This window comes from Aspergillus japonicus, assembly GCF_003184785.1.
Source record: "Aspergillus japonicus CBS 114.51 unplaced genomic scaffold BO86scaffold_57, whole genome shotgun sequence".
Taxonomy (NCBI): Eukaryota; Fungi; Ascomycota; class Eurotiomycetes; order Eurotiales; family Aspergillaceae; genus Aspergillus; species Aspergillus japonicus.
The window spans coordinates 69,603-92,112 of NW_020291694.1; the positions used below are offsets into that span (position 1 = coordinate 69,603).

General features: G+C 52.6%; 6 protein-coding genes across 6 annotated transcripts; 2 read left to right on the forward strand and 4 right to left on the reverse strand.

The window, feature by feature from the left end:
- Positions 1–80: 80 nt before the first annotated feature.
- Positions 81–2,249, reverse strand: BO86DRAFT_320737 (RING-type E3 ubiquitin transferase MAG2; the record flags this gene model as incomplete). The annotated part of the gene is made up of 2 exons (XM_025668308.1): positions 81–1,949; positions 2,013–2,249. The coding sequence occupies 2 exons, from the start codon at positions 2,247–2,249 to the stop codon at positions 81–83; spliced, it is 2,106 nt and encodes a 701-aa protein (XP_025524366.1).
- An 841-nt stretch (positions 2,250–3,090) lies between these two features.
- BO86DRAFT_179874 (mRNA-binding ubiquitin-specific protease UBP3) lies at positions 3,091–6,185 on the forward strand. Its single transcript, XM_025666582.1, has 5 exons — positions 3,091–3,713; positions 3,771–4,502; positions 4,555–4,661; positions 4,720–4,882; positions 4,941–6,185. The coding sequence occupies exons 1-5, from the start codon at positions 3,195–3,197 to the stop codon at positions 5,976–5,978; spliced, it is 2,559 nt and encodes an 852-aa protein (XP_025524367.1). The 5' UTR covers positions 3,091–3,194; the 3' UTR covers positions 5,979–6,185.
- A 788-nt stretch (positions 6,186–6,973) lies between these two features.
- Positions 6,974–9,181, reverse strand: BO86DRAFT_320583 (FAD/NAD(P)-binding domain-containing protein; the record flags this gene model as incomplete). The annotated part of the gene is made up of 4 exons (XM_025668301.1): positions 6,974–8,001; positions 8,186–8,526; positions 8,594–8,940; positions 9,023–9,181. The coding sequence occupies 4 exons, from the start codon at positions 9,179–9,181 to the stop codon at positions 6,974–6,976; spliced, it is 1,875 nt and encodes a 624-aa protein (XP_025524368.1).
- Positions 9,182–9,409: 228 nt separating this feature from the next.
- Positions 9,410–12,097, reverse strand: BO86DRAFT_391744 (putative Na/H antiporter). The gene is made up of 5 exons (XM_025672664.1): positions 11,567–12,097; positions 10,834–11,507; positions 10,700–10,782; positions 10,245–10,653; positions 9,410–10,172 (listed from the first exon to the last, which is right to left on the reverse strand). Exons 1-5 carry the CDS (start codon positions 11,682–11,684, stop codon positions 9,816–9,818), a joined length of 1,641 nt encoding a protein of 546 aa, XP_025524369.1. The 5' UTR covers positions 11,685–12,097; the 3' UTR covers positions 9,410–9,815.
- Positions 12,098–15,376: 3,279 nt separating this feature from the next.
- BO86DRAFT_179935 (uncharacterized protein) lies at positions 15,377–16,223 on the reverse strand. The gene has a single exon (XM_025666584.1). It carries the CDS (start codon positions 15,998–16,000, stop codon positions 15,485–15,487), a length of 516 nt encoding a protein of 171 aa, XP_025524370.1. The 5' UTR covers positions 16,001–16,223; the 3' UTR covers positions 15,377–15,484.
- Positions 15,943–18,837, forward strand: BO86DRAFT_179932 (putative beta-glucosidase D). The gene is made up of 4 exons (XM_025666583.1): positions 15,943–16,188; positions 16,243–16,676; positions 16,743–18,102; positions 18,168–18,837. Exons 1-4 carry the CDS (start codon positions 16,095–16,097, stop codon positions 18,656–18,658), a joined length of 2,379 nt encoding a protein of 792 aa, XP_025524371.1. The 5' UTR covers positions 15,943–16,094; the 3' UTR covers positions 18,659–18,837.
- Positions 18,838–22,510: the final 3,673 nt, after the last annotated feature.

Here is a 22,510-nt window from a genome sequence, read left to right on the forward strand (position 1 = left end):
TTTGCCTTGTGACTCCTGATCCATGTCCACATGTCCCCTTGCTCCCTGAACCGAAATCCCACCCATGAGAGCCTGAGCAGTCAAGCACCTCTTTGGATGTTAGTCGACATGAGTGTGATCTTTTTATTTTTCTTTTTCTTCCCACCTGAAGAGGAGGCGGGTGTACTAGCCCCCTCAGCAGCTGATTGAGCAAGGGCCTCTCGTTCTTGTTGGGCCCAGAGCTCTTCTTCCCAGCCTCGAAGCCAACCATCAGAAGCGGCTGCCTGAGAGCTGGATGGCTGGGAAAGAGGTGTCACTGCTGCCGTGCCCCAGACTGTTCGACTGCTGGGTGGGCTTGTTGATGAAAACTCTAAGCCCTCCTCCGGAGGAGACATCTCAAGGCCTGGAGCGCCGCTTGCTAAAGGCTGGAAATCACGGTCAGAAAACGGAGGGTCACTGCTGCTACCAACACTCAGTCTTTTTCGGTACGCAGAGGCCCAGCCCTTCTCATTTTCTTCCCGCTCAGCACGGATGCGATCCTTCTCTTCTCGGGCCTCTTTATCTCGATTCCGCTTTCTCCGCCTGTCGGTTTCAGACTTGAACTCCTGTAGAATCTCGGGCTGAACGACATCGCGCCAATCACATTCGAGGAAGTTCACTTCGCATCCATAGGGGAGATGACCGAGATATTTGACCCTTTTTCGAAGTTCGTCGTCGACAATATGCCCAGTAGAGATTCGTTCAACCCGTGGTAGAATAGTGGCAGGGAATGAGGGATAATCGCCAAAGGCGGCCTTAAGAATGCGAATGTCCAGCGGGGAAAGATAGAAATGAGGTAGAGCTTGGTAGAAGTAAAACGGGTGTTCAGGGCCACGACCGATCCCGAGATCTCTCTTTTTGTTCTTTGAGCCGGTCGAGTTCAGGTCGAGCTGGTCGAGCGCCTCGGTCGCACGCTCCGCATTGTTGGCAGTAACCTTGTTCTCCAAGGTCCTGTCAAGACCTTCGCCTTCAGATAGAAAAGATTCTGCAGATGAGCCTTTGCCTGATAATGCAGCATCTTGTAATGTAGAATCCATGGCGGTTTCACCTTCCGATGGTAGGTTGACAAATTGTCGCTCAACATCCTCTGGAGGGTTCCCGATGCCATCTAGCTTGGACTTCGCCTCATTGATGGCGGCAACTGCCTTCTTGCTCCATGTAGAATCGTCCCCAAACAGAAGTTCGTCTTCTACCTCTTGCGCTCGCAAGCCGGAAATCTCTGCATCATACTGGCCCTTCATGTAGTCCTCACCCCCCTTCATAATCCGCGCATAGTCGGCGACTTCGGCAACATTGTACCATGGAATATCCGCACCGGGAGCGATGTCTTCGGCTCCGTCTCTAGGCAGCGCTAGGGTGCTGCCAGGAACTCTTTTGACCAATCTTAAAACAACGTCGCCGCCTTCGACAGGAAGATCACCTTCTTGACCACGGAACCAACGCACAGGGCGTGCTTCGGAGATGTAGACCGAATCCCAGCAGATCGGACATTTTTTCCAACGCGGCTTCTTTTCAGGGACCGGATGTTCTTCATCAGTGGAATGCATGTAGCGAATGAGGCAGGGGAGGCAGAAGATGTGACCACATCGTGCCATTCGCGGGGCAACCGGAGTGGAGAGACAGATAGGACAACTGGCGGACTGAGTTTGTTCAGACACTAGGACTTGAAGAACTGAATCCCAGTCCAAGTGAACGTCGGCGTTAGCCGCCTGAGTATGATAGTTCTGGGTTGGATTCACAATGAAACGGTAGTTTGCATGAACATATCGGGCCTTATCCACCGCGTGATATCCGGAGCCCGGGCCCCAGGAGGTATAACGGCGGGGGTTGCGGGGCGGAGGCTGATACTGAGGGCGTGGGGGAAGAGAGAAATTCATTAGATGCGTGATGGACGTTTGCCCCTTGCGGCTGGTTGAAGACTTCATGATGGCCTGCGAATGATCGCGCCGGTTAGTTCATTCAAACACAGCTGGATATTGCCAGGGAGGGCATACTGATTCACTGTAATCGTCATCATCCAACACCTTCGGGCGCCGTTGTCGCTGAGTTCTCCTCGCCTGATTGTTTCTGGGATAGCTAGGGGTTCTCGATGTTAAGCCAGCCCCAAAACTACCAGAGCCTCCAGCGCGTCGTTGCGCGCTGTTCTCAGATGAATGGTATGTCGCGGGCGCTGGCTGACTCGAAACATTCACCGCTTTGGATGTGGGAATCTGGCCAGGGTTGGACGACATTATTATGTGTAATCAAGGAGGAGGATGGCGTGAAATGAGTGAGGTTGACTACCTTCCTATTAAGGGGAAAATAGTGGACGACGGCAGTGCATGAACGATGGGGATGCAGAATATACAGCCACCCTAAAGTTGATTGGAAGGGGAAAGGTGAGGTTGGAGAAGGACTTAAGATAAGACGATGCGATTTGAAGAACAATCACGAAGACCCCGAAGGGTGGCGCAAAGGAGAGGGAGAAGCACCAGGAACCTGAGGCTTCCCCTTTCGCATCAGGACAAGTAGACAAAACGCGCAACAAGAAGAGGAGGAGGAGGAGGGGGAGGAGGAGGAAGAAGAAGAGTAGGAGAGAGAGGGGAGGGGAGGAGGGGATTCGGGACTCGGACTCGGACTCGGGAGGGGCGAGTATGTCATGTCTTGGCAGGCCACAGGAGCCTCAGGCACGTGCCGACCGCCAAAAAAACATCATCTCCTTCTCAGCTCCCCAGCCAAACCCGCCTATTGCCCCCTCCGCTGCTGCTGCTGTTACTCCGGGTGTTATCCATTGTTCACCTACCTCCACCCTTCCCCTCGCATTCCAAGAATTTTTATTCTTAGATCTACTTACAGCTTTACACCCTCATCATCCTAGGTCAGTACTGCATTTCCATATTGAGTTTCGAGTCATCGTGCTCTTCTCCGAGCTCTCTGGCGCAACCTCCTCGTCTTCTTGTCATCGCGCTGATCCCTTTCGACGCCTCAGGACTTCTCACCGCCAAAGAACCTCTTCCCAATCTTCCTAGTCCTAGCTTTCAGACTCAGTTCTGGAAGTTAGAATGGCTGCTTAGACGGGCATAAACCCCCTCTCATCAGTCACGGTCTTTCTCTTACGATCTCGTATGGCTCCCATTGAGGCAACGCGTGGCTGAATCGTCAAGGCGACTTCCCTCTCCTCCAACTGCCTGGACAAGATGAACCACCATCTGCCCGCTATGCCCCATGGGCAGCCACCCATGCCGCCCACCCCTCGTCGACAACAAGATATTCCCTACACCGCAGGCCCTCCGAACATGCGATCTCCGCCCGCGTACATGGGCTTCCATCCCCATATGAACGGCCATCCTCCCCCGGCCGCATACTCGCCCCAACAATATTCCCACTGGTACCCTTATCCTCCCATGCAGATGCCTCCCCGCCCATACCAGCATCACCCGTATGGCTCGATGTACGTTGCGACCTACCCGCCCTCCCAGCCGATCATGGCTCCAGCGCACATCCACCCTCCGACGCTTCCTATGCAGCCCAGAACTTCAACTCCCCTGCAACCCACCATGTCTCCCGTTGGCATGGCGCCTGTTTCTTTAGCAACCCAGGCGCAATCACCTGCAGTCATTTCGGCCCAAGCACTGGCAAGTCCTGTTGTGCCTTCACCACCGCCTCCGGTCCCGGTTCAGGCTGAACCTGCCCCCAGAGAGCCATTCTCTCCACCGGTAAGCGCTTGGAATCAATCATTATCATCCCGTTGTCTAACAGAGATAAATCACTAGCTCCCATGGCTGTCTGATCCTGAATCGCCTTTCCCTGCCAGAGCTCCTCGCAGGCGTCGCAAAGGCCGTGCTTTCCAATCTTCCTCGGCCTCAGTTGAATTCCCAGTGAAGGACGCCCCGCGACTTGAACAAAATGCGGGGCAAGGCGCAGAGAATGTGGAAAGTGTGCCAACACCATCAGAGCCCCAGACGCCGACCTTATCTATTGCCCCGTCGGTCGCGAATTCCACTCAACCCACTACTCCATCCTCGGTAACCCAGACCCTATCTGGTCGCCCTCAGTCTCAGACAAAGGGACCCAAGCCCACTGCTCCGGTCGTTCCGGTCGTCCCTGTTGTTCCTGCTCCTGAAACTCCTCGTCAGGCCTCTAAAGACGAGGCCACTCGTTCTTCAGAGACGCCGAAGACTACTAGTACCAGCGGCACTGGTGAGGTGACCGAGGAACAAGAGCCTGCCGATGAGAAGGCCCAGGAGCCTGCCAAGCAAACCCAGCCCGCTCCTGCAGCCCCTAAATCCTGGGCAGACTTGGTTAAATCCAAGTCCTTGGCCAAAGCAGCCGGTACCTCTGGATCTTCTGCTGCTGCGACCAACGGTGTTGTGAAGCCCAAAAGTGAGATGCTCGCTGATGTTTTGATGAGCTTGGGAGAAGATGTTTCTCAGTACAGCGACAAAATTGGGTTCCTGGAGCCCAGAGGCCTTGTCAATACTGGCAATATGTGCTACATGAACTCGGTAAGTTCGTAATCGACTCGCAGTCCATTCCGTAAATCTAACCGGGGAACAGGTCCTGCAAGTTCTGGTCTTCTGTGTTCCCTTCTACCAATTTATGGATCACATTGGGCGGAGAGCATCACACAGCTTCACTAATAACTATCCCATGATCGATGCATTGTTAGTGATGACCGTTCCGCCATTGTCTTAGATTTCAACTAGACTGACTTTATTCCAGGATCATGTTCATGAGGGAGTTTCGCGTCATTGATGCTGCTGACACAGAGGAGCAGTTGCGCCTTAGGCTGAAGGCCAATGAGCTCGAGCAGTATGGTGACGCTTTCATCCCGGAGTTTGTTTACCATGTGATCCGGCAGCTGCCGCGATTCCGTGACATGAGAGTGAGTGGCTTCCTCCAGAAAAAGAGAAGCGTCATATACTAACTCCGCTCGGTTAAAGCGTGGCCACCAGCAAGATGCACAAGAATTCTTAGGTTTCCTGTTGGAAGAGATGCACGAGGAGTGCAGCCGTGCTGCGAAGGAAGCACCATCTACCACCACGGCATCAAACACCGATGCGGACAATGCAACTGAAGAGTCTGATGGATGGTTGGAAGTCGGCCACAAGCAAAAGGCAGCAGTTACACGTTCATCTGGCGACATTTCTCAGGAATCCCCAGTCACGAGAATCTTTGGAGGAAAGATCCGATCTGAGTTCAAGGTTCCTGGCAATAAGACTTCTGTTACTTTGGAGCCCTACCAGCCGCTGCAGCTTGACATTGGGTCCCCCGAAATCAACAACATCATTGACGCTCTCAAGGGCTTGACGAAGCCGGAGAGCATCCAGGGAGATTTCAATTCTGCACGTGGCCCTAATGTCACTGCCACCAAGCAGGTTTTCATCGAGACCCTGCCCCCAGTTCTCATCCTCCATCTCAAGCGGTTCCAGTACGACAGTGTCACCAACGGTACTCAGAAGATCTGGAAGCGGATCGGATATCCCCTTGATCTGGAGATTCCACGCGAGGTGTTCCCACCTAACAAGCGCAACGTCATGATGGCACAGGGCGGACTGCCCAAGTACCGACTTGTCGGTGTCATTTATCATCACGGCAAGAATGCCAGTGGCGGCCACTACACTGTTGATGTTCGCCGGCAAGATGGCCGTGAGTGGATTCGGTTGGATGATACTGTGATCCGTCGCGTACGCAGCGAGGACGTTGCAGAAGCCGGTGGCGAGGAGGATCCTAAGGTTCTGGCTGCCGCGATGGAACAGCACAAGCGGGACAGCTCCAATGCCAATATTTTCGATCACATCGACCAGGATGACCAATCTGACAATGAGAGAGGTTGGAGCCAGGTCAACGGTACGCCGGGCAAGAAGTCCGGCACCAACGGAGCATCGGCGCCCCCTAACATCACACGGTCATCTGCCGGACGTTATAATGCTCGCGACAACAAGGTGGCATACCTGCTATTCTACCAACGTATCGCTTAGACCCTATAAGTGTTGATTGGACAGATAAGAAAGAAGCAAGAGCGATAGACCCAGCCAAACAACGATCAACACACCTTCCGACACCCGGGACTATTATCTTGTTGCCTCACAAGAGGACAACCCTCAAGGACTGATATTCAGCCATTAATTCCAGGACCATATTAAGGTTCGACTGGCAGGCAGCATTTCACCAGCCGACCACCAGCTGACCAGTAACCACGAGTCCGTGACTACACCTCTCATAACTTTCCAACAGCATAAGTCAGCGCGGGGACTGTTGGGCATGGTCCTTGCGATCAGACGATTCACTGTCCGAGACTTGCTTTGCTATTTTCTTTTCTTAATGTCGCTGCTTATGGCGGGTTTTTCCCAATCTATTCGTATTGTACTGCGATCTCCTTGTCTTTTTTCTCTCTATCCTCTTTTCTGACTTGTTATCATGATACATCTTTCTCTCTCGTTTTGTAGTTGATCCACCTCCTTCACGATCTTTTGCGTTTGCGGTGCAGTCCGGTGGGATGTCGCTCTGATATATACCCCAGTTTCCTCGCATAGCCCTTTGGTTTGCTCGCTGATGCAGATGGGTTCTTTTGATGTGGCGTGGACGGGATTATTAACGACTGCATGAATTTCTTTTATAGATTTGTCTATCAAGAAGATCTTGATAGAGGGAAGAACGGAGGGGGTGGAATGGGGGGGGGGGGGCTGGCTGGCTTGGATGATGATTATGATGGGTTGCATGTGGGGGATTATCTGTTGCGATCAGACATTTAGGACTCTCTCTCTCTCTCTACTAATGATGTTGTGTGGTGTGGTATGGTGTATGCAAATTTGGGTGGGGGGAGGTCGTTTGAAAAGAAGGATTGGAGTTACGACTTGAAAAAAAGCGTTGAAAAATAAATGCGTCAAGACAAGAGATACAATTGGATTCTTCTTGTAGCAAGCAGCAGTATGTATCGTAGACATTGGTAGAGCGAGGCAGAACAGTTCTCAGTCTACTTGTCCTCGGCAATCGCCACCGCTGAATGCACACTCTGGTCTTCGGGCTGGAATACTTCCACCAGCCTTAGAAAGCTTTCCTCCTCATTCGCCAGAGCCTGATCCTGTTGGTAACCCTTGTAGCGTTCATGTCCAGTAACCACGCGCAGGATCTCCTCCACCTGCTCCGTCGTCAAAGCCTGGCCAACTGCACGCGTGTCCAGCCTCCACGCCCCCCGCCACGCAGCATGGGTATCCGGCCGTACCAGGACCAAGCTCGCTCCCCAGACGCGGTGCGCATGAGTCTCGTTGATCAGTCTCACCAGCTTGAGCGGCATCCCCAAGGTAGCTGCAACGGTGACAAAGGTATTCGCCGTAGCAGCACAGCCATCATCATCACCAGCACCACCCTCACCAACGTGCCGTTGCGGGCCCTCCCCCTCCACGAAATGAACCAGACTCCACGCAGGCCCAAACTCATCATAGATACTCCTCTCCGTCCCCAGCAAACCCTCCCCGCCCCCTTCTCCCGCGTCTCTCTGCGGACCCCGCAAGAAAACATGAGGCACCCTCCGCCCCGGCCTCGTCGAGGGAACATACCTCTCGGCCTCCCACGCCCGCCCCATCTCCCCATCCTTCTCCGCATCCATATCCAGATCACCATCATCCCCCCAAACCCCAAAAGACCCATACCGCACATCCAACTCCACCCCGCGATCCAACGTCTCGGGGCCAGACATCTCCAGAAACCCGCGGATCTTCCGCCGCAGCGCCTCGGCCTCTGCGTCGTCGTCCCGCTCCAGAGCGCCAACGGGGTCCGGGAACATGGCGGCCAGCTTGAGGTGCTCGAGGAGGTGGCGGTGCGAGCGCGCCAGGGCGCGGATCATGGCCGGACGCCGGTCGAGGGTGTACGACTGCAGGAGCAGGGGCCCGCCGTAGGGGGTGGGGGACTGCTGGGTGAGGGCGGCGAGGCGCCAGGCCAGGTCGAAGGCGTCGGCTAGGCCGCTGTTGAGACCGTAGCCGCCGTGCGGGGGGGTTCGGTGGGCTGGTTTGCGTCTGGGTTAGTTGCTCGGCCTATCGGAGTATGGAATCGGTGGTGTTGGGGTCATGGACGGTAGGTGTACGGGATATAGCCGAGGGTATAATGCGGGGAATGGAGGGTGTGTAGTCCCGAGGTAGAGGTATGTATATTTCCAGCCCAGGAAGGGCAAGGGGATAATCCAACTCACCCGCATCACCCGCAAGCACGACCCGCCCCCCATCACTCAGATACGTCTCGGCGATACTGAAATTCGGGGTCCAGGCACTGTGCACCAGGATCTCATCGATCTGGATCACCGCTTTCTGACTGGGCAGCGGGCCCCCGAGCGTCCGGTACACCACTTCCTTCGGATCAATCTCCTGCCCCTCCGGGAGCAAATGGACCGGGAAATGCGCGGTGAAGGTATCCTTATCGTCCTGGTCGAGGACAAACCCCCCGTTCGTGGGGAAGATATGCCAGCAGCGGCCGAAGGGGAACGAGCGCGCCAGTTCCTGGGAGCGGAAGTGCACGAGGTAGAAGCGCATGGGCCTGGGGGTCCAGTCAATGGGGGGGGGGATCGAGGGAAGATTGGGATGGAGGGGAGGGTGAGATGTACATTGGTCCTCCGAGCATGCGGATGCCCGCGGCGGTTCGCACGCGACTGCCTCCTCCGTCCGTGCCGACGAGGTAGCGACTGCGCACGCGGTGCTCGACGCCCGTCGCGACTTCGAGGAAGGTCGCCCACACCACTCCAGTCGTCGCGTCTTCGACGTGGTGCAGGTACTTCCATCCCAGACGGAGTTGCATCGCTGCACTGCCGCCGGTCCCCGCTTGCGCGAGGAGGAGCTTCCGGATCCACGCCTCGAAGATGACTTGCGAGCAGCGCTGGCCGGGTTCTGCGGGTTGGGTGCCGTCGTTGGTCTGGCGGATGGACTCCCACTGCGTGGTGACGGAGGGGACGGGCTTGTTTTGCGGCCGGGTTAGTGGGACTGGGGCTGGATATGGGGATAGTGATACGAAGTGAGTGTGTTAGGATCAAGCTTACCCAGGTGCCTAGGAGCTTGCTCTCTGGTCCAATGATGCGGGTCACGAACTGCGTATTGAAGTCGGTGGAGATGGGCACGCTGCCTTCCTGGGCGCGGTAGTCGTCGGCCAAGCCCAGAACGCGCAGGATCTCCATGGAGCGACAGTTGGTCAGATCCATCTTGGGCCATTTCGTGGTTTGGGTGTGCTGGTCGGCGATGAGGAGGGGGATGTTGAGCTGGTTGAGGCGGTAGGCCAGCAGCATGCCTACGGGGCCGGCGCCCACAATGGTGATGGGCGTATCGTAGTCTTCTTCCATTGCCATGGTGTGGGGTTATGTGATGATGTGAGAAGGAGGAAAGAAAGTGGGAAGCACGAAGCTGAGACTGAAGGGGTTCTTAAGAGACAAAAACACCGGTCAAGTGGGTGGTGGGGGTGAGTGAATTTAGTTTGGCATGAACTATCAATTAAGCTTCACCGATCTGAGGGGATCGGCCGCGATCATTACTGTGGTCGGCGCAAGGAAGAGAACTATCACACTGTCACCTCGATATTTTCATGCCATGTACCTACATTTCTCCAAGTTTCTCCAATCACAAACCAGCAGATAAGGTATATACAGCAATTGTTCCCGTCATTCCATCTGCCTCACGTCAGCGTCCTGACACATTTACAGTACATTCACATACCTCCACTCCCACCCTCCGCCCTCCCTCGTATCAATCAATGATCGACCAGCCACACAGCGCATCATTGGCCAATCCCCCACATCTTCAGACCTCAGCTCCCTCTGCAGCCCCACCCACCACCACACCTTAAGCCGCATTTCCAGCCTCATTATCATGAGTGACCAGATTCACCGGCCGGGCGGGTTCGTCCGCACCACCAACCCCGATTTGGTCGCGCGGCGACGCAGTCGGAACCACTGGGCGGCCAATCTGGAAAACTGTCTGCTGCGGTGGATCCCTGGACGTCGTGGTACCAGCACCGCGTTTCCGGCCCCGATGGTGCGACGTCTCCGAGTTGCGCGTCGCCGTACTATGGGTGAAGCTGATGTTTCCGATGGGAATAGGGTCTTGTTCTTGGGCCGCGCTGGTGCTGAGAGCCTGCGAGATGGTTCGGGGCAGATAATAGCCCGCTTTAGCCAGCGGAATGGAGAGACCATGCACCACCTGCAGATCAGGTTAGAAGAACAGGCCTCCACGAGGATGTAAGACGTGTCTGGAAAAAGAGCTTGCACGTACTATACTGCAGATGACCAGGAACCACACGATGACATCGACTGCTTCGGAAAGCTTCTGCGCGTCTTCCCGCACGGTGCCATTGGCCGTGACTCCTTGCAGAAATTCCCGACACACCGACAAGTAGAAAACAGCGCCCACGCCGATGGGCCCGAAGAAGCCCACAAACCCCGCTTGGTAGAGGTGTTCGATCTGTTGAATATACTTGTGCATGGCGAACACAATCGGCATGCGTCGGACGAGCAGAATCAGAATTCCCAGAAAGATCAACCGATAAATCGGAATGACACTGTTGTTGAGAAACGACGACCAGGGGCAGACGGCGCCAAACCACATGAAGACCGCCAAGTTAAGAAGCATATCAATAGTGGGCTGCAGCGAGTCGTCCATGGTCTCGAGTCGAAACCAGTCGCTAATCTGTCAGTACCAGCTGAATCGCCAGGAAAACGGTCTCTTACTCTTGCGTGAACACATTGCCAGCCACAAAGCAGGCAAGCAAATCATCGGTCCCAATCAATCCACAAGTACCGACAATGAACAACTGCAACCGAAATCAGCAAATGCACGCAGTCCGGCTGACGCTCGAACCTACCGAAAGAGCGATAGCGAAAACGAGAAAACTCTCTCGATCCACGTAGTGATGCTCCTCTGCCCAATGAAGCAGCTCGCGCGAGATCCAACCGACCGTGATGCCATAGACCACACTCAAGAGCACGGTGTACGCCCAGGTTTCATAGAACCATAGCCCTATGGCCTTCCCCGCACCACCACTGTAGGCATCACCTCCCATCTCGACATACTTGAGCAGATACAGGCCGAAATACAGAAATGGATACCCCAGACCGTCATTAGCCCCAGACTCCGCGACGATAATGCGCTGCAGCGGACGGGGCACATGCTTATCGGCGAATTTCCCTTTCACGATCGAGTTGGACAGCACCGGGTCTGTCGGGGTGATACAGGCGGCCACGATGAGTGCATGCAAGAACGGGAAATCCGGAACCATGGCCCAGATAACTAGACTGCTGCACATCCACATGGCCGCCATGCCCGGTCCCAGAAGCAGAGATAGACTCTTCCATTCCAGCTGCAGGTACCGTTTGGGGAGCTGCACCCCGGCTAGGACGAGCTGGACCCCGAGAACAAGCCGGGTGAAGTACATGGTGATTTCCCCCAGGTTCTGCTCCGACCCAAGGGCGTATTCCTCGGGTCGGATGAAGTTGGCGGCATGCGGGGAGAAGATGACTCCCGCAAGCAAGGAGATTACTACGGGGGTGTCAGTCTAGCTTTTGGCGCATCAATTGCTGTCTAAGGAGCTGACGCACAGGCTTCAGATAGGTACAGTCTCTCCTTGAATAAGTAGGAGACTAGTCCAAAGAGGGAGATGAATCCCCCTAACGTCGCACAGACTATGTTGAAATTGATCAACGATAGGGTAGGCATGGGTGGCAGTCAGTCTCCGGGTGAGAACTGTCAGCTTCGAGAGACAATTTTGTCGCTATTTGTTCTTCTGAGCGTCTAAGTATGTAAAAAGCCACAAGCACGTGTTATTCAATCATAGTAAGAGCACTTGTAATCGCGTGGCAGTGTCCTTGGATCATTCGATTAATCGAGTATTTCGCAGCAGCCAGATTGACGGCTGGCGGGGAAGCAAGCAGTGAGCGGGTGCCAGTGGCTTAGACTTGACGGCAAGAGAGGGTGACGCAGAACAAAGAGAGGGGCAGAGTGCCAATGCAATCAGCTCAAGCAATGAGTGAGGTCCTAGATGGATATACTAGGTAGTTAGTGACAAGATGATTCGGAGTGTGGAGTAAGGAAGAAGGAATAGGTTGAGTTTGGGGCAAGTTCGGTAGTGGTAGTTAGTGGATAAGTTAGTGGGTAGTGGGAGAAAAGATCCGGCTATTATTTTCAAGGCTTGGCCTACTACTACTACTACTACTACTACTACTACTACTACCCTCCCGCTTTGAGCCTAACTCTACTCGTGGCCCTATGTATGCATCCATCCACATATCTTCAGAAATCATCATTTGGGCAGCTAAGCATCCAGTGTAGTCCATTGGTATCTCTCCCTCCAGGGGTACTCTGTCAGTGTAGAAAGCTAAATACACATTGAAGGTAACTGTAACGGAGTTACTCGATGTAACGCAAATCAAGTGTCACAACATCACAACATCACAACAGCAGACCGGCTCGGAGGCATTGTTCAATGCATCATCCCATCCAGGATTTTAGAAAAGCTGAGTAGATTCTCCATTAGAAATCGTCGTCATCATCATTATCATCATCAAACAGATCATCCGGGATATCTTTGGCTGCTGCCGCCATCGCCGCAGCCTTCTCGGCCACTCCACGTTGGGCGCCGTTCACAGCCAGGCGGTCGGCAGCCTCGTTGCCCGGATGTGAGCTGTGGCCTTTCACCCATTCAAACAAGGTCTGGACTTGCAGCTCATTGCGCTCATCAATTTTGGACAAAATGGACTCGACCAGATCTTTGTTGTCCACGGGTTTGTTACCCACTGTCATCCAATTGTTCTGTCGCCATTTGCGATACCAGACGGTCACGCACTTGATGGAATATTGGCTATCCGTGAATATGGTCACATCCCGATGGCGGGGAGCAATCTCAAGAGCTCGAAGGATTGCAGTCAATTCCGCTCGCTGGTTTGTTTGACGGCTACCCTGTAGAGGCTCGGACACATTTCTGCTGAGTGATGAAGAGTTAGTGGAACATTGCGTTTCCAGCGTCTTGCTGCCGAGAGATTGAAAGAACATAGATGATCTCTAGGTAAATCACTAACCTTGAATCTCCTGGGCCGAAATATACGCCCACACCAGCCGAAGCCAGCGCTCTTCCGTTCTTGAGAGAACTACCGTCGGTGTAGATGCGCAACATCCCTGGGGATCCATTCGACTTCAGCTTTGTGGCAGCCTTCTGATCCGCGGATTTGTAGATCACTTTCCCAGTTGTGGGATCCAGAAGCACATTCGGATCAAATCCGTCCGTGGTCCCAGGAGGTAAAGGTCCGGTGCCCGGCTCAAGAGCCACGCCATGCGCATCCGTCGGAACAGCGTCTGTCAGACCTGGAGCCCCCGATAACTTAGCGGCCTTTGCGAAAGTGGCGCCGTTTGCTTGTTCTTCATTCACGAATGCCTCGGCTTCCTCTCTGGTCGCAAATTTCTTGTATCGCGGCTTGGTGAATCCTTTGATCTGTTCCTGCGCCTTTGACCAGTCGGTGTAGACCCCGGGCACTCTCCCGCGCTGGACACCATAATATCTGGGGGGATCGGAGCTTGAGTTGTTTCCGCCGCGACCGGCGCCAACGGTGGCCCCCGTAAGAAAGGCTTTCGCGTCATCGAAAGAAGAAAATGCCTGGACTGAGATCGTTGTCAGTCAGTGACCGCGCGACCGGGGTCGTTCACGACTTACAAACGGCTCCCTTGTACCCAGTCACCTGGGTCAAGCAATCGGTCCAACTGTAGTAAACCCCGGGCTGATAGCCCGCTTTTACGGCATAATATTTCCCTACGACATTGCGCTTGCGTTTGGTGCCTGCGGTGGACGCGGAAGAATTTGTTCGGGAAGAGGTGTTTGTCGCAAGCACGGAGGTAGGGGAAGAAGTGGTATTGTTCATGGCGTCAAAGCCGCCGTTCGGCAGGTTCGAGAGCGGAGTGTTTGATATAAAGAAAAACACAATCTTCGAGACGGGGACAAGGTCAAGACTCAAGTCGTTTGATGAAGTGTGGCGGTGGGATAACTGGCGAAATTCAAATCGTCGAACAGGGATTCGCAACCTGCAGCTCAAAAGGGCACCCCTAGGTCCCTGTTTCGGAGCTACAACACAAAGCCGACAAACAGGCGTGGTGGAATAGTGTCCGTTGTATCAACGAAAGGTCGAGATGAAGCTCTCTTCTGAATGTTAGGAATTTAAATTGAGGTTGACAAAGAAGTTCGGATAGCATTGGGGGGGTTGAAGGGGGGGGATGGAGTTTCTCAACGAAGCGGGGAGGGAAAAATGGGGGTAGAGAGGGAGGAAGGGAGGGGGGGGGGGGGGGGGGGGGAGAGAGAGGAGGGGGGGGAGAGGGAAACAGACCTGCATTAATCAACTTTCCACACCCCCCCAAAGCAGCATCACGGGGTACTCTTTTGCATCTTATTTCCCCTTGTAATTCTTCCCACCTGGAGAAGGACCCATTTCTTATTCTTGGGGTTTCCGACTGTTCTCGTCACTGTACAATCAATGCAGTGACATATCTACTTTTGTCTGGTTCTCCAGGAACAGAGTGTGGCTTTGACGACGGATCTGATCTCAGTGATCCGGTGGATGTTGGAATCGGCCATTGTCGGAGTAATTCAGACAAGATGGACTCAGTCCATCGTCTGTAAGCAGATCCATAGCAATGCTTCTATACGAACCTGTCGCAATTGGAGATCGCTGGACGACGACGACGAGGATGAGGATGAGGATGATGATGATGCGGCGGATGCACTGATCACGTGAATAGGAATTGTCTTCTTTCCCATTTCGGTTACTTCGTTTCTCCAACAATGTTACTCATCCATCATAAGTTAGTTGACTTACCTTCAGTACAAGCCCAAGGTCATCCATATCTTGGCTTGAATATGCATCTTTGACCCACCTGATTGTTATCGTGCATGATGAACCACGCGCATTCGGTTGGCGTGTCTCTTATAGCAAGCTCAAGCTGAAGTCTACCTATTTCTTCATGGTCTCATCTTGGCATAAGCCGACATGGAGCGCATCTTAGAACCTATGCTAATGGGCTTGCCTAACCAGAACCATTCCCCGGTGTCTGATGACCGTTTACCGACATCTTCCAAGGCTCATTGAGGAATTGGATCTTATTGAGTATGTGGCTGCATTTACTGCTTCATTTTGCAGCACACGATAAGCAGGAATTTCCGACAACAGCAGGGCACATTGAGGGACTATGGCGTCGACCCTGAGCCATCCCCTGGTCCCTTGACGTTTACAAGACAATGTACTACGGTGCTTCGGAACCATGTGGGTGGTCGCCACCAGCCTAAACTAGCCAGCCCTATCTGTGAACACGGAACAAGCTCACTAGCTCCTCATGCTTATTTCACTGAAACTCCTACATTTGCCTGATCGATGATACTATTGCGAACCTGATAGTAAACAATTCGGGTCATCCGAGGCTTGTTGGTTCCTGACCCTGATGCGACAATCCTTCCGCTGACTAATGGAAAGTTCTGCGGTCTAACCTCCACTGACAGCGAGAATCTTAGAGCATAGCCTATCTTTCCAAGATGTTGATGCGTTCACACCAAGAGCCGACTGAGCCGGTGGTTTCAATCCCTGGATGTGACGCGTCACCCGGGGTTTCGGGATGCCGTAATGACCCAAATTGCCGTACTCAATTCCTCGTCTCGGTGTTTTGCTGTGGTTTGAATCACCCGCGCGCACTCGGCTTATCCGACTTGGCGTCTGGCCTGGAGTACTCCGTACTCCATAGTCTAGAAGTTGCGAACTGCGGCTGCCGCATCGGTTATAGGAAGATATGATGTCCCTGAACATTACCTGTTCAGATAAACTACTGGTGGGCCTCGCGTCGTAATACTCAGGGACTTCATACCACGAATGTCGGAGCGTCTTTTCTTTCCGTCCATCAAGGACAATGCTTGAGGACAAGACGGGTTGATGGAGACCGCGAGAGATGAGGACTATAAATGGAGCGATGCGCCTACGTAGAAGATGCCTGGGATACGGACTCATTCTCACTGGCTGGCCATATTCGCTCTTTCATTCGTATAATCCCTTCTGACTAAAGTCCTTCATTGATTTCATTTTCTCATACTCTTCTGGTAAGATGAGATTCATCTCACTTGCCGTAACGGCAGCCTTGCTTGGCTTGACAGGCGCCTCGAATTCTTCAACAATCGGTCTACTGAAGGCCAATGGTGGTAAGTAGACTGGCCATGTACTATGATGCTTGGAGCATGCTGAACAATGGACAGTTGCGTTGGGAGACTGGGAGGCTGCATATGAGAAGGCATCTGCCTTCGTGGCAGGACTGACTACTGATCAGAAGCTGGCTTTGATCACCGGTAGCAGTGTTAGCTCGTCCAATGGTAACTTCAGTGCCCTAGAGTTCCTTGATGGGGATATGGGTCTGCAGAACTATTTCTATGTCTCTGCTTTCAGCTTGTCTTCAGCTCTGGCTATGACCTGGGACCGCGACGCCATCTATGCTCAAGCCAAAGCAGTTGGGTCGGAGTTCTACAACAAAGGCATTCAGGTGGTTGCTGGTCCTACTTCTCAGCCAATGGGCCGTACCCCTTGGGGTGGTCGCAATGTCGAGGGATTTGGCCCTGATCCCTATCTCAATGGCCTAGCTACTGGCCTGTCCACTAAGGGTTATGTCGACGCTGGTGTGATCCCCGGCGGCAAGGTGAGATTATCATTCATGGTCGTTATACTTTACGGGCTTGCTGACACGAAATGCGTCATCTAATAGCATTTTCTTCTTTACGAGCAAGAAACCAACCGGACTTCCAGTGGCGGCGGCGGCCCCGGTGGTGGAAGTGGAGGAGGAACGCCTTCTGGAGGAATTGGCTTTGGTGGTTCAAACTCTTCATCGCCGGGGCCTCAGCCTTCAAGTTCATTCAGTAGACGTGCTACTGTCTCCTCGGATTCCGACTCGGCACCCTATTCCTCCAACGCAGACGACAAAACCTTGCACGAAACATACCTCTGGCCATTCTACGATGCAGTAAAGAATGGCCTCGGCGCCGTCATGTGCGCAATGACCAAAGTCAATGGCACTTACAGTTGCGAAAACTCGGATCTTTTGATGAAGACACTGAAGACCGAGCTTGGCTTCCCGGGTCTGGTCTGGCCCGACATGAATGGGCAAAATAGCGCCGAAGGATCAGCATTAGGCGGCGAGGACTACGGATCGAGCAGCATCTGGAGCACTTCTACAATGGAGACTCTTCTGTCGAATGGTACCCTCACTGAGGCCCGTTTGAACGATATGGCAATTAGAAACCTTATTGCCTATTACCATGTCAATCTGGACAATGGCCTTCAACCTGCGATGCCAGATCAGGATGCCTATGTGGACGTACGAGCCAATCATTCTAAGCTGATTCGCGAGAACGGAGCCAAGTCGATGGCGTTGTTGAAGAATGACGGCACCCTTCCCCTGAGAAAGCCCCGTGTGATGAGTGTTTTCGGAGCCCATGCTGGCCCAGTCATGGGAGGTCCGAACGCTGCCATGAACGTTGAAGGGTCTGGCCCTACCTACCAAGGCCATTTGGCTACCGGCACAGGCTCTGGACAGGCATCTGTTCCTTACGTGATCACCCCTTACGTTGCCCTGACGATTAGAGCTGCGCAAGAAGCGACTATGATGCGATGGATTATGAACGACACTTATAGCTCCAGTGGAGGTTCCACGCTGATTCAAGAAGGAACTGACAGTACCGCCGTGGCACCCTCCTATGCCAACTATGCAACTAACTCGGATGTCTGCCTCGTTTTCATCAATGCTCTGTCGGGTGAGGGTGCTGACCGCACTGAGCTGTATAACGAGGATCAAGACACCATGGTGAACACGGTTGCAGACAACTGCAACAATACCGTGGTTGTGGTCAACACTGTTGGGCCCCGACTGCTGGACCAGTGGATTGAGCACGACAACGTAACGGCAGTTCTCTACGGATCGATTCTGGGCCAGGAGTCGGGCAACGCAATTGTGGACCTTCTCTATGGTGATGTGAACCCTTCCGGCCGTCTTATCCACACTATCGCCAAGAACGAGAGTGATTACAACGTGGAACTCTGCTACACTGCTCAATGCAACTTTACTGAGGGTGAGTCGCCATTGGTCTTCGGGTATCGGTGCTATTTGGACTATTAACGCTGACTGCATCCACAGGAGTCTACATTGACTACCGCTACTTCGACGCCAAGAACGTTACTCCCCGGTACCCATTCGGTCATGGTCTTTCCTACACCACTTTCAAGTACTCGGATCTCGCCATCAAGACCCCTTCTGCCACGACCAAAGCTCCCCGGGGTAATAATACTGTCGGTGGAAACAGCGATCTATGGGACGTTGTGGGGACCGTCTCTGCGCGCATCACCAATAATGGCACGCTCGCAGGTGCGGAGGTTTCCCAGCTCTACCTTGGCTTCCCATATGCCGCAGATCAACCTGCTCGTCAACTTCGTGGGTTTGAGCGTGTCGAATTACGAGCGGGACAGGAAGCTATTGTTACGTTCAACCTGCGTCGCCGCGACATTTCATACTGGGATGTGGCTGCCCAGCAATGGCTTGTTGCTTCTGGGAAATACCAGGTCTACGTTGGAGCAAGCTCTCGCGACTTGAAATTGACGGGGGCATTCTCTTTGAGAGCGAAGGCTTAGTATGGCTTGCCGTTGAATTAGTTTGTGCCCAACATCCTGCGACTATAGAATGACCTCCCAGAGGGTTGCTTAGACCTGTTCTTGTTCTTTAGATAATTCAATAAGCTGCTATGATCTTGAGCCAATTCACCTACAACCCTGATAATCAATTTGATTATGTAGTTAATCAAGAACTTGCAACCACATGCCCTAAACTCAGCCTTGTGAATACAGTAGAATCATTCCCATGGCTATTGTCCTGTTCACAAGCACCAAGCCTGGATAGATTTTCTTCACCCATTGAGCTTCCATCGCAATCGCCAATCTGTTCTCAAAACTGTCCGGTCTTCTCCTCTTCTTCCTTTCTTCCATCTTCCAAATCTCCCATCTACCAGACTTCTTTTCTTCTTCCATCTTCATCATCCTCTCTTCTCTCTACTATACTCATGACCACATACCAGATTATGCAGCACCAAATTTATCATCCAAAGAGGGAATCATGATCTAGAAGCCCTCCTCATGTCCAATCTGCTTCTCTGTTCAGTGGTCAGCACCCATGAAGAAGCCCAACAGGCCTGTGGTAGTCACACAATGACAGGACTACCCCAAGCTACAACCATGGTAATTGCCAACCAGAAACCGGCTTCTAGTCCTCAAGCATCAAGCTTGTCCCAGTGAGTGCCGTTCGAGTCTTTCTTACTGAATCGTTGTTAACTCCCCTCGCAGGAAAGGAAGCTTGTATCGATGCAGTAGTGCGGCCGCGGATATCGACCCACAGTCATGGCGAATACAAGCTATCGAGCACTGAATTCAGACTTGTTATCTGACGAAGCTCGTCAACTTTTCGCACAGGCCATCGGTATACCTGTTCGCGTCGAGGTTTCAAAGACTGCAACAGAGACTTCGCAACGCTTCAGGACTACTTGCAAGAGAGACACGCCAGCCAATACCTCACGTCCTGTACAAACACGTCACATTCCAGAAATCCGATGTCTTCCTCGCAGAACTTGACCGGTTCCGTAGAGCCGTGCGAGGCTAAAGCGTACTGCCTGCGGAACAGCCGCATGATTGAGGGGAATGTACAGTGTCGCTTCCACATCTCCCAGATTCTTTGCTTGTGACATTGTCCTTGACATACTTCCCAGACATATCCACGACTCCATTTCGGAGCCAGAGCAGCCCGATGAAGTTGTTGACTCTGTGCGTGGTTGCAGGTCCGAAAACCGAACGGAGCGGCCTTTAGCCTGGGCAGTTTTTGTGTCCGTATTGAGATGTATGGAAAATTTCTATACGGGCTTCTGCCGTCTTTCAGGCGGACCAAAAGTCAAAGTCCGAGGGATAGCAATAGAGTGATTATTCCTACTATCTCGGAAGCAATCTGCAGAGTCGGAGGTTTCATGAACGAACTAGGAACTATCTGATGGAACTTATCAAGCGCAATGCCGACCCCTTCCATCGGTACTTCTTCGAATAGAATGACGGTTGCAGCTGCGTGATATGGCATCTTATCGTACTCTCTTTGCGTGAGAGTGCCGCAAACTTCAAACACCATGAGACGGCGGCCTTCGTTGCCACCACCTCGCCTACCATATCAACCCTCTGGGAATTATAGATAGCTTTCGCTGGCACACGCGGGGAGGATTGATATAGAATCTGGACTCGTACATGGCGTGGGCAGGTCCTGGATCTCCTTGCGTTACTCCCATTAACCGAACACGAGACTCTCCAACCCCAGGATGTACCGGGACGAAAACATGCTGGTTCACAGCGTTACTGACAAGGCGGACAGTACGGGATGGCGCCGAAGTTGATCGGCCTGATCGACCACGGCCTGCGCGCCCTGCACACACTGTTGCGCGTCGGGCGCAGGGTCGGCGTGTTACTGGGCCACATCCGGCTGCTGCTTTACATTGCGAGGGAGCGACTGACTTCGTGGGCACCTGAAGCTTTATCAGTCTTCCCTTAGGACTTGTTCCAATCGTGCTAGGTGCTATAAAAAACCGAACCCTGATTGTTCAATAGAAATGGCATGATGCAAGGCTCCTCACAACAATGCCCATAACTCTCCACTAAAAAAGGCCTTTGAGTATTGAAGTGGTCTCATCACTTTCAAACTCGCTCAAGGCTGAGCTAGGTGGCTTCTGTCCCCGGCTCTTCACTACTGCTGAACTACTGCATGGCCGTTGAATACGTTACGCTTCAAATCTGAAAATCTCATCGGATTGGATATGGTACAGCTTATAAGATTTAGCCGTGCATTATCCTGTACAACAGCGCAAGGGTCAGGCCGCCTCATAATTTAAAATGCAGAGAGCAGATTCGATCATTCGACAAAAGGCTGCTAGGAAACAGAAATACTACCACTGCACTGTTGCGTGTTGCGGTGCTGCAAACATTTGTATTCCTAAGAATACCTATAAGCAGAAGTTATGCCACCGGGGATCCTCCCAAAGCAGTTTTTGGAAGAACATCTAATCTAGCATTGGACCGTGATGCTCAGCTTTGCGTGCCTTGGGAGACTGCCACAGGAGAACAATGTCGCGTCCTGAGATCCGTCTTCCGACTACATGACCCAGCGTCGACCCTCAGCTTATCCGCTGTTTTCTCTCTCTGCGGCAAGTACTTGCCCATTGATTCTGGTTGCGGCAGAAGAAAGAAACCTCTAACTATGCCTGCTTTCCTGGGGAAGAAATATACCTCATCTCCGCATTGAAAGATTCTGGATTTATCGTCGTCGTCCTGTGGCTGCTATGGATCGAAATCAGCGCAGTGATCTCCGCCTTTATTATAGTACACTCTTGAGCAAAAGCTCTGGTAGGGTGTAGAGCACTCAGCCCCTGTTTATGGACCAAAAATTCATAAGATTATTGCTGACATGAAGAAGATCAGTGTTCTGCGCGTCTGCGTTGGATACCACAAATATCGCAGTGTCCGAGTGGATGATTCGATCCAACTCACTGGCCAGGGAGGCGCATGGCATGCGAACCTTGCGGGTATTCTACGCCATATCCATCCGATTTCAACCGATATCGGAAAATCCGGTGCCATCTGCACCATGGTTATATTTGCCATCAACATGATTATCAGACTCATAATTCCTATCTACTCTATCGCTATTCTATTCCTCGACGCTACGATGGCACCCTTTGGTGGGGAACAAAAATTGCCACTCGTCAAGCGGCTAGCATTTGAAGAGAATGACTCAAGCACAACCCACTTGTGGTATTTGGGCATGGCAGTCCTTGGAAAGACTTTTGGACTTGAATTGTCCCTAGAAGGTCGATAATATTCAAGCAAACGCAAGAAGCGTTGATTAGAGGACTGACCAGACACGGAAGAAGGTGGCAGTAGAAAGTTCAAGTACTGCAAGACAGGCATGAATGAAGAAAGATGATCGTGGCTCATATTATCCAATCAGTTGCATTGAATCTGGGGCTCAACGAGACAATCACCCATATCATTGACGTCCAAGAACCCGGAAAAGAGTGGCTCAAGAAGTTGAACACCATAGTTCCGAAGGCTCTTCAGGATTCTAGCACTGTCGCCTGTGTTCTCGAAGAAATTGACAACCGTTTTCACTATCTTCATGGGACTGTTGTTCTTCTTCGCGGTGAAGGTGAGGAAATTGATGATATTGAGGAAGTCTGGGATCCGATCGTGGACATCAATGTGCCAGGGTGCAGACATTCCTAAAGCTTTGGAATCATGTCAGACGACATGAATCCGATAGGTGGATTGGTGTCTTCAGCTGCTGCTTCAAGTTTCTGGATATCATCAGCGCCTGTCTATGCCTGGAATACAATATCATGTGTCTTCTATTCCACAGCGGCTTATCTGAGAAGGATCGAGCCCCCAGACGTGTGGAGTTCATCC

Bases quoted from the DNA above. Each gene is read 5' to 3' on its own strand.
- BO86DRAFT_179874 (XM_025666582.1), top strand. From the start codon at position 3,195: ATGAACCACCATCTGCCCGCTATGCCCCATGGGCAGCCACCCATGCCG. The intron at 3,714-3,770 runs GTAAGCGCTTGG...ATAAATCACTAG, and splicing joins GAGAGCCATTCTCTCCACCG to CTCCCATGGCTGTCTGATCC. The intron at 4,662-4,719 runs GTTAGTGATGAC...ACTTTATTCCAG, and splicing joins TATCCCATGATCGATGCATT to GATCATGTTCATGAGGGAGT.
- BO86DRAFT_391744 (XM_025672664.1), bottom strand. From the start codon at position 11,684: ATGCCTACCCTATCGTTGATCAATTTCAACATAGTCTGTGCGACGTTA. The intron at 11,508-11,566 runs GTGCGTCAGCTC...ACACCCCCGTAG, and splicing joins ACTGTACCTATCTGAAGCCT to TAATCTCCTTGCTTGCGGGA. The intron at 10,783-10,833 runs GTAGGTTCGAGC...TTTCGGTTGCAG, and splicing joins TTTTCGCTATCGCTCTTTCG to TTGTTCATTGTCGGTACTTG.
- BO86DRAFT_179935 (XM_025666584.1), bottom strand. From the start codon at position 16,000: ATGAGTCCGTATCCCAGGCATCTTCTACGTAGGCGCATCGCTCCATTT.
- BO86DRAFT_179932 (XM_025666583.1), top strand. From the start codon at position 16,095: ATGAGATTCATCTCACTTGCCGTAACGGCAGCCTTGCTTGGCTTGACA. The intron at 16,189-16,242 runs GTAAGTAGACTG...AACAATGGACAG, and splicing joins TCTACTGAAGGCCAATGGTG to TTGCGTTGGGAGACTGGGAG. The intron at 18,103-18,167 runs GTGAGTCGCCAT...CTGCATCCACAG, and splicing joins TCAATGCAACTTTACTGAGG to GAGTCTACATTGACTACCGC.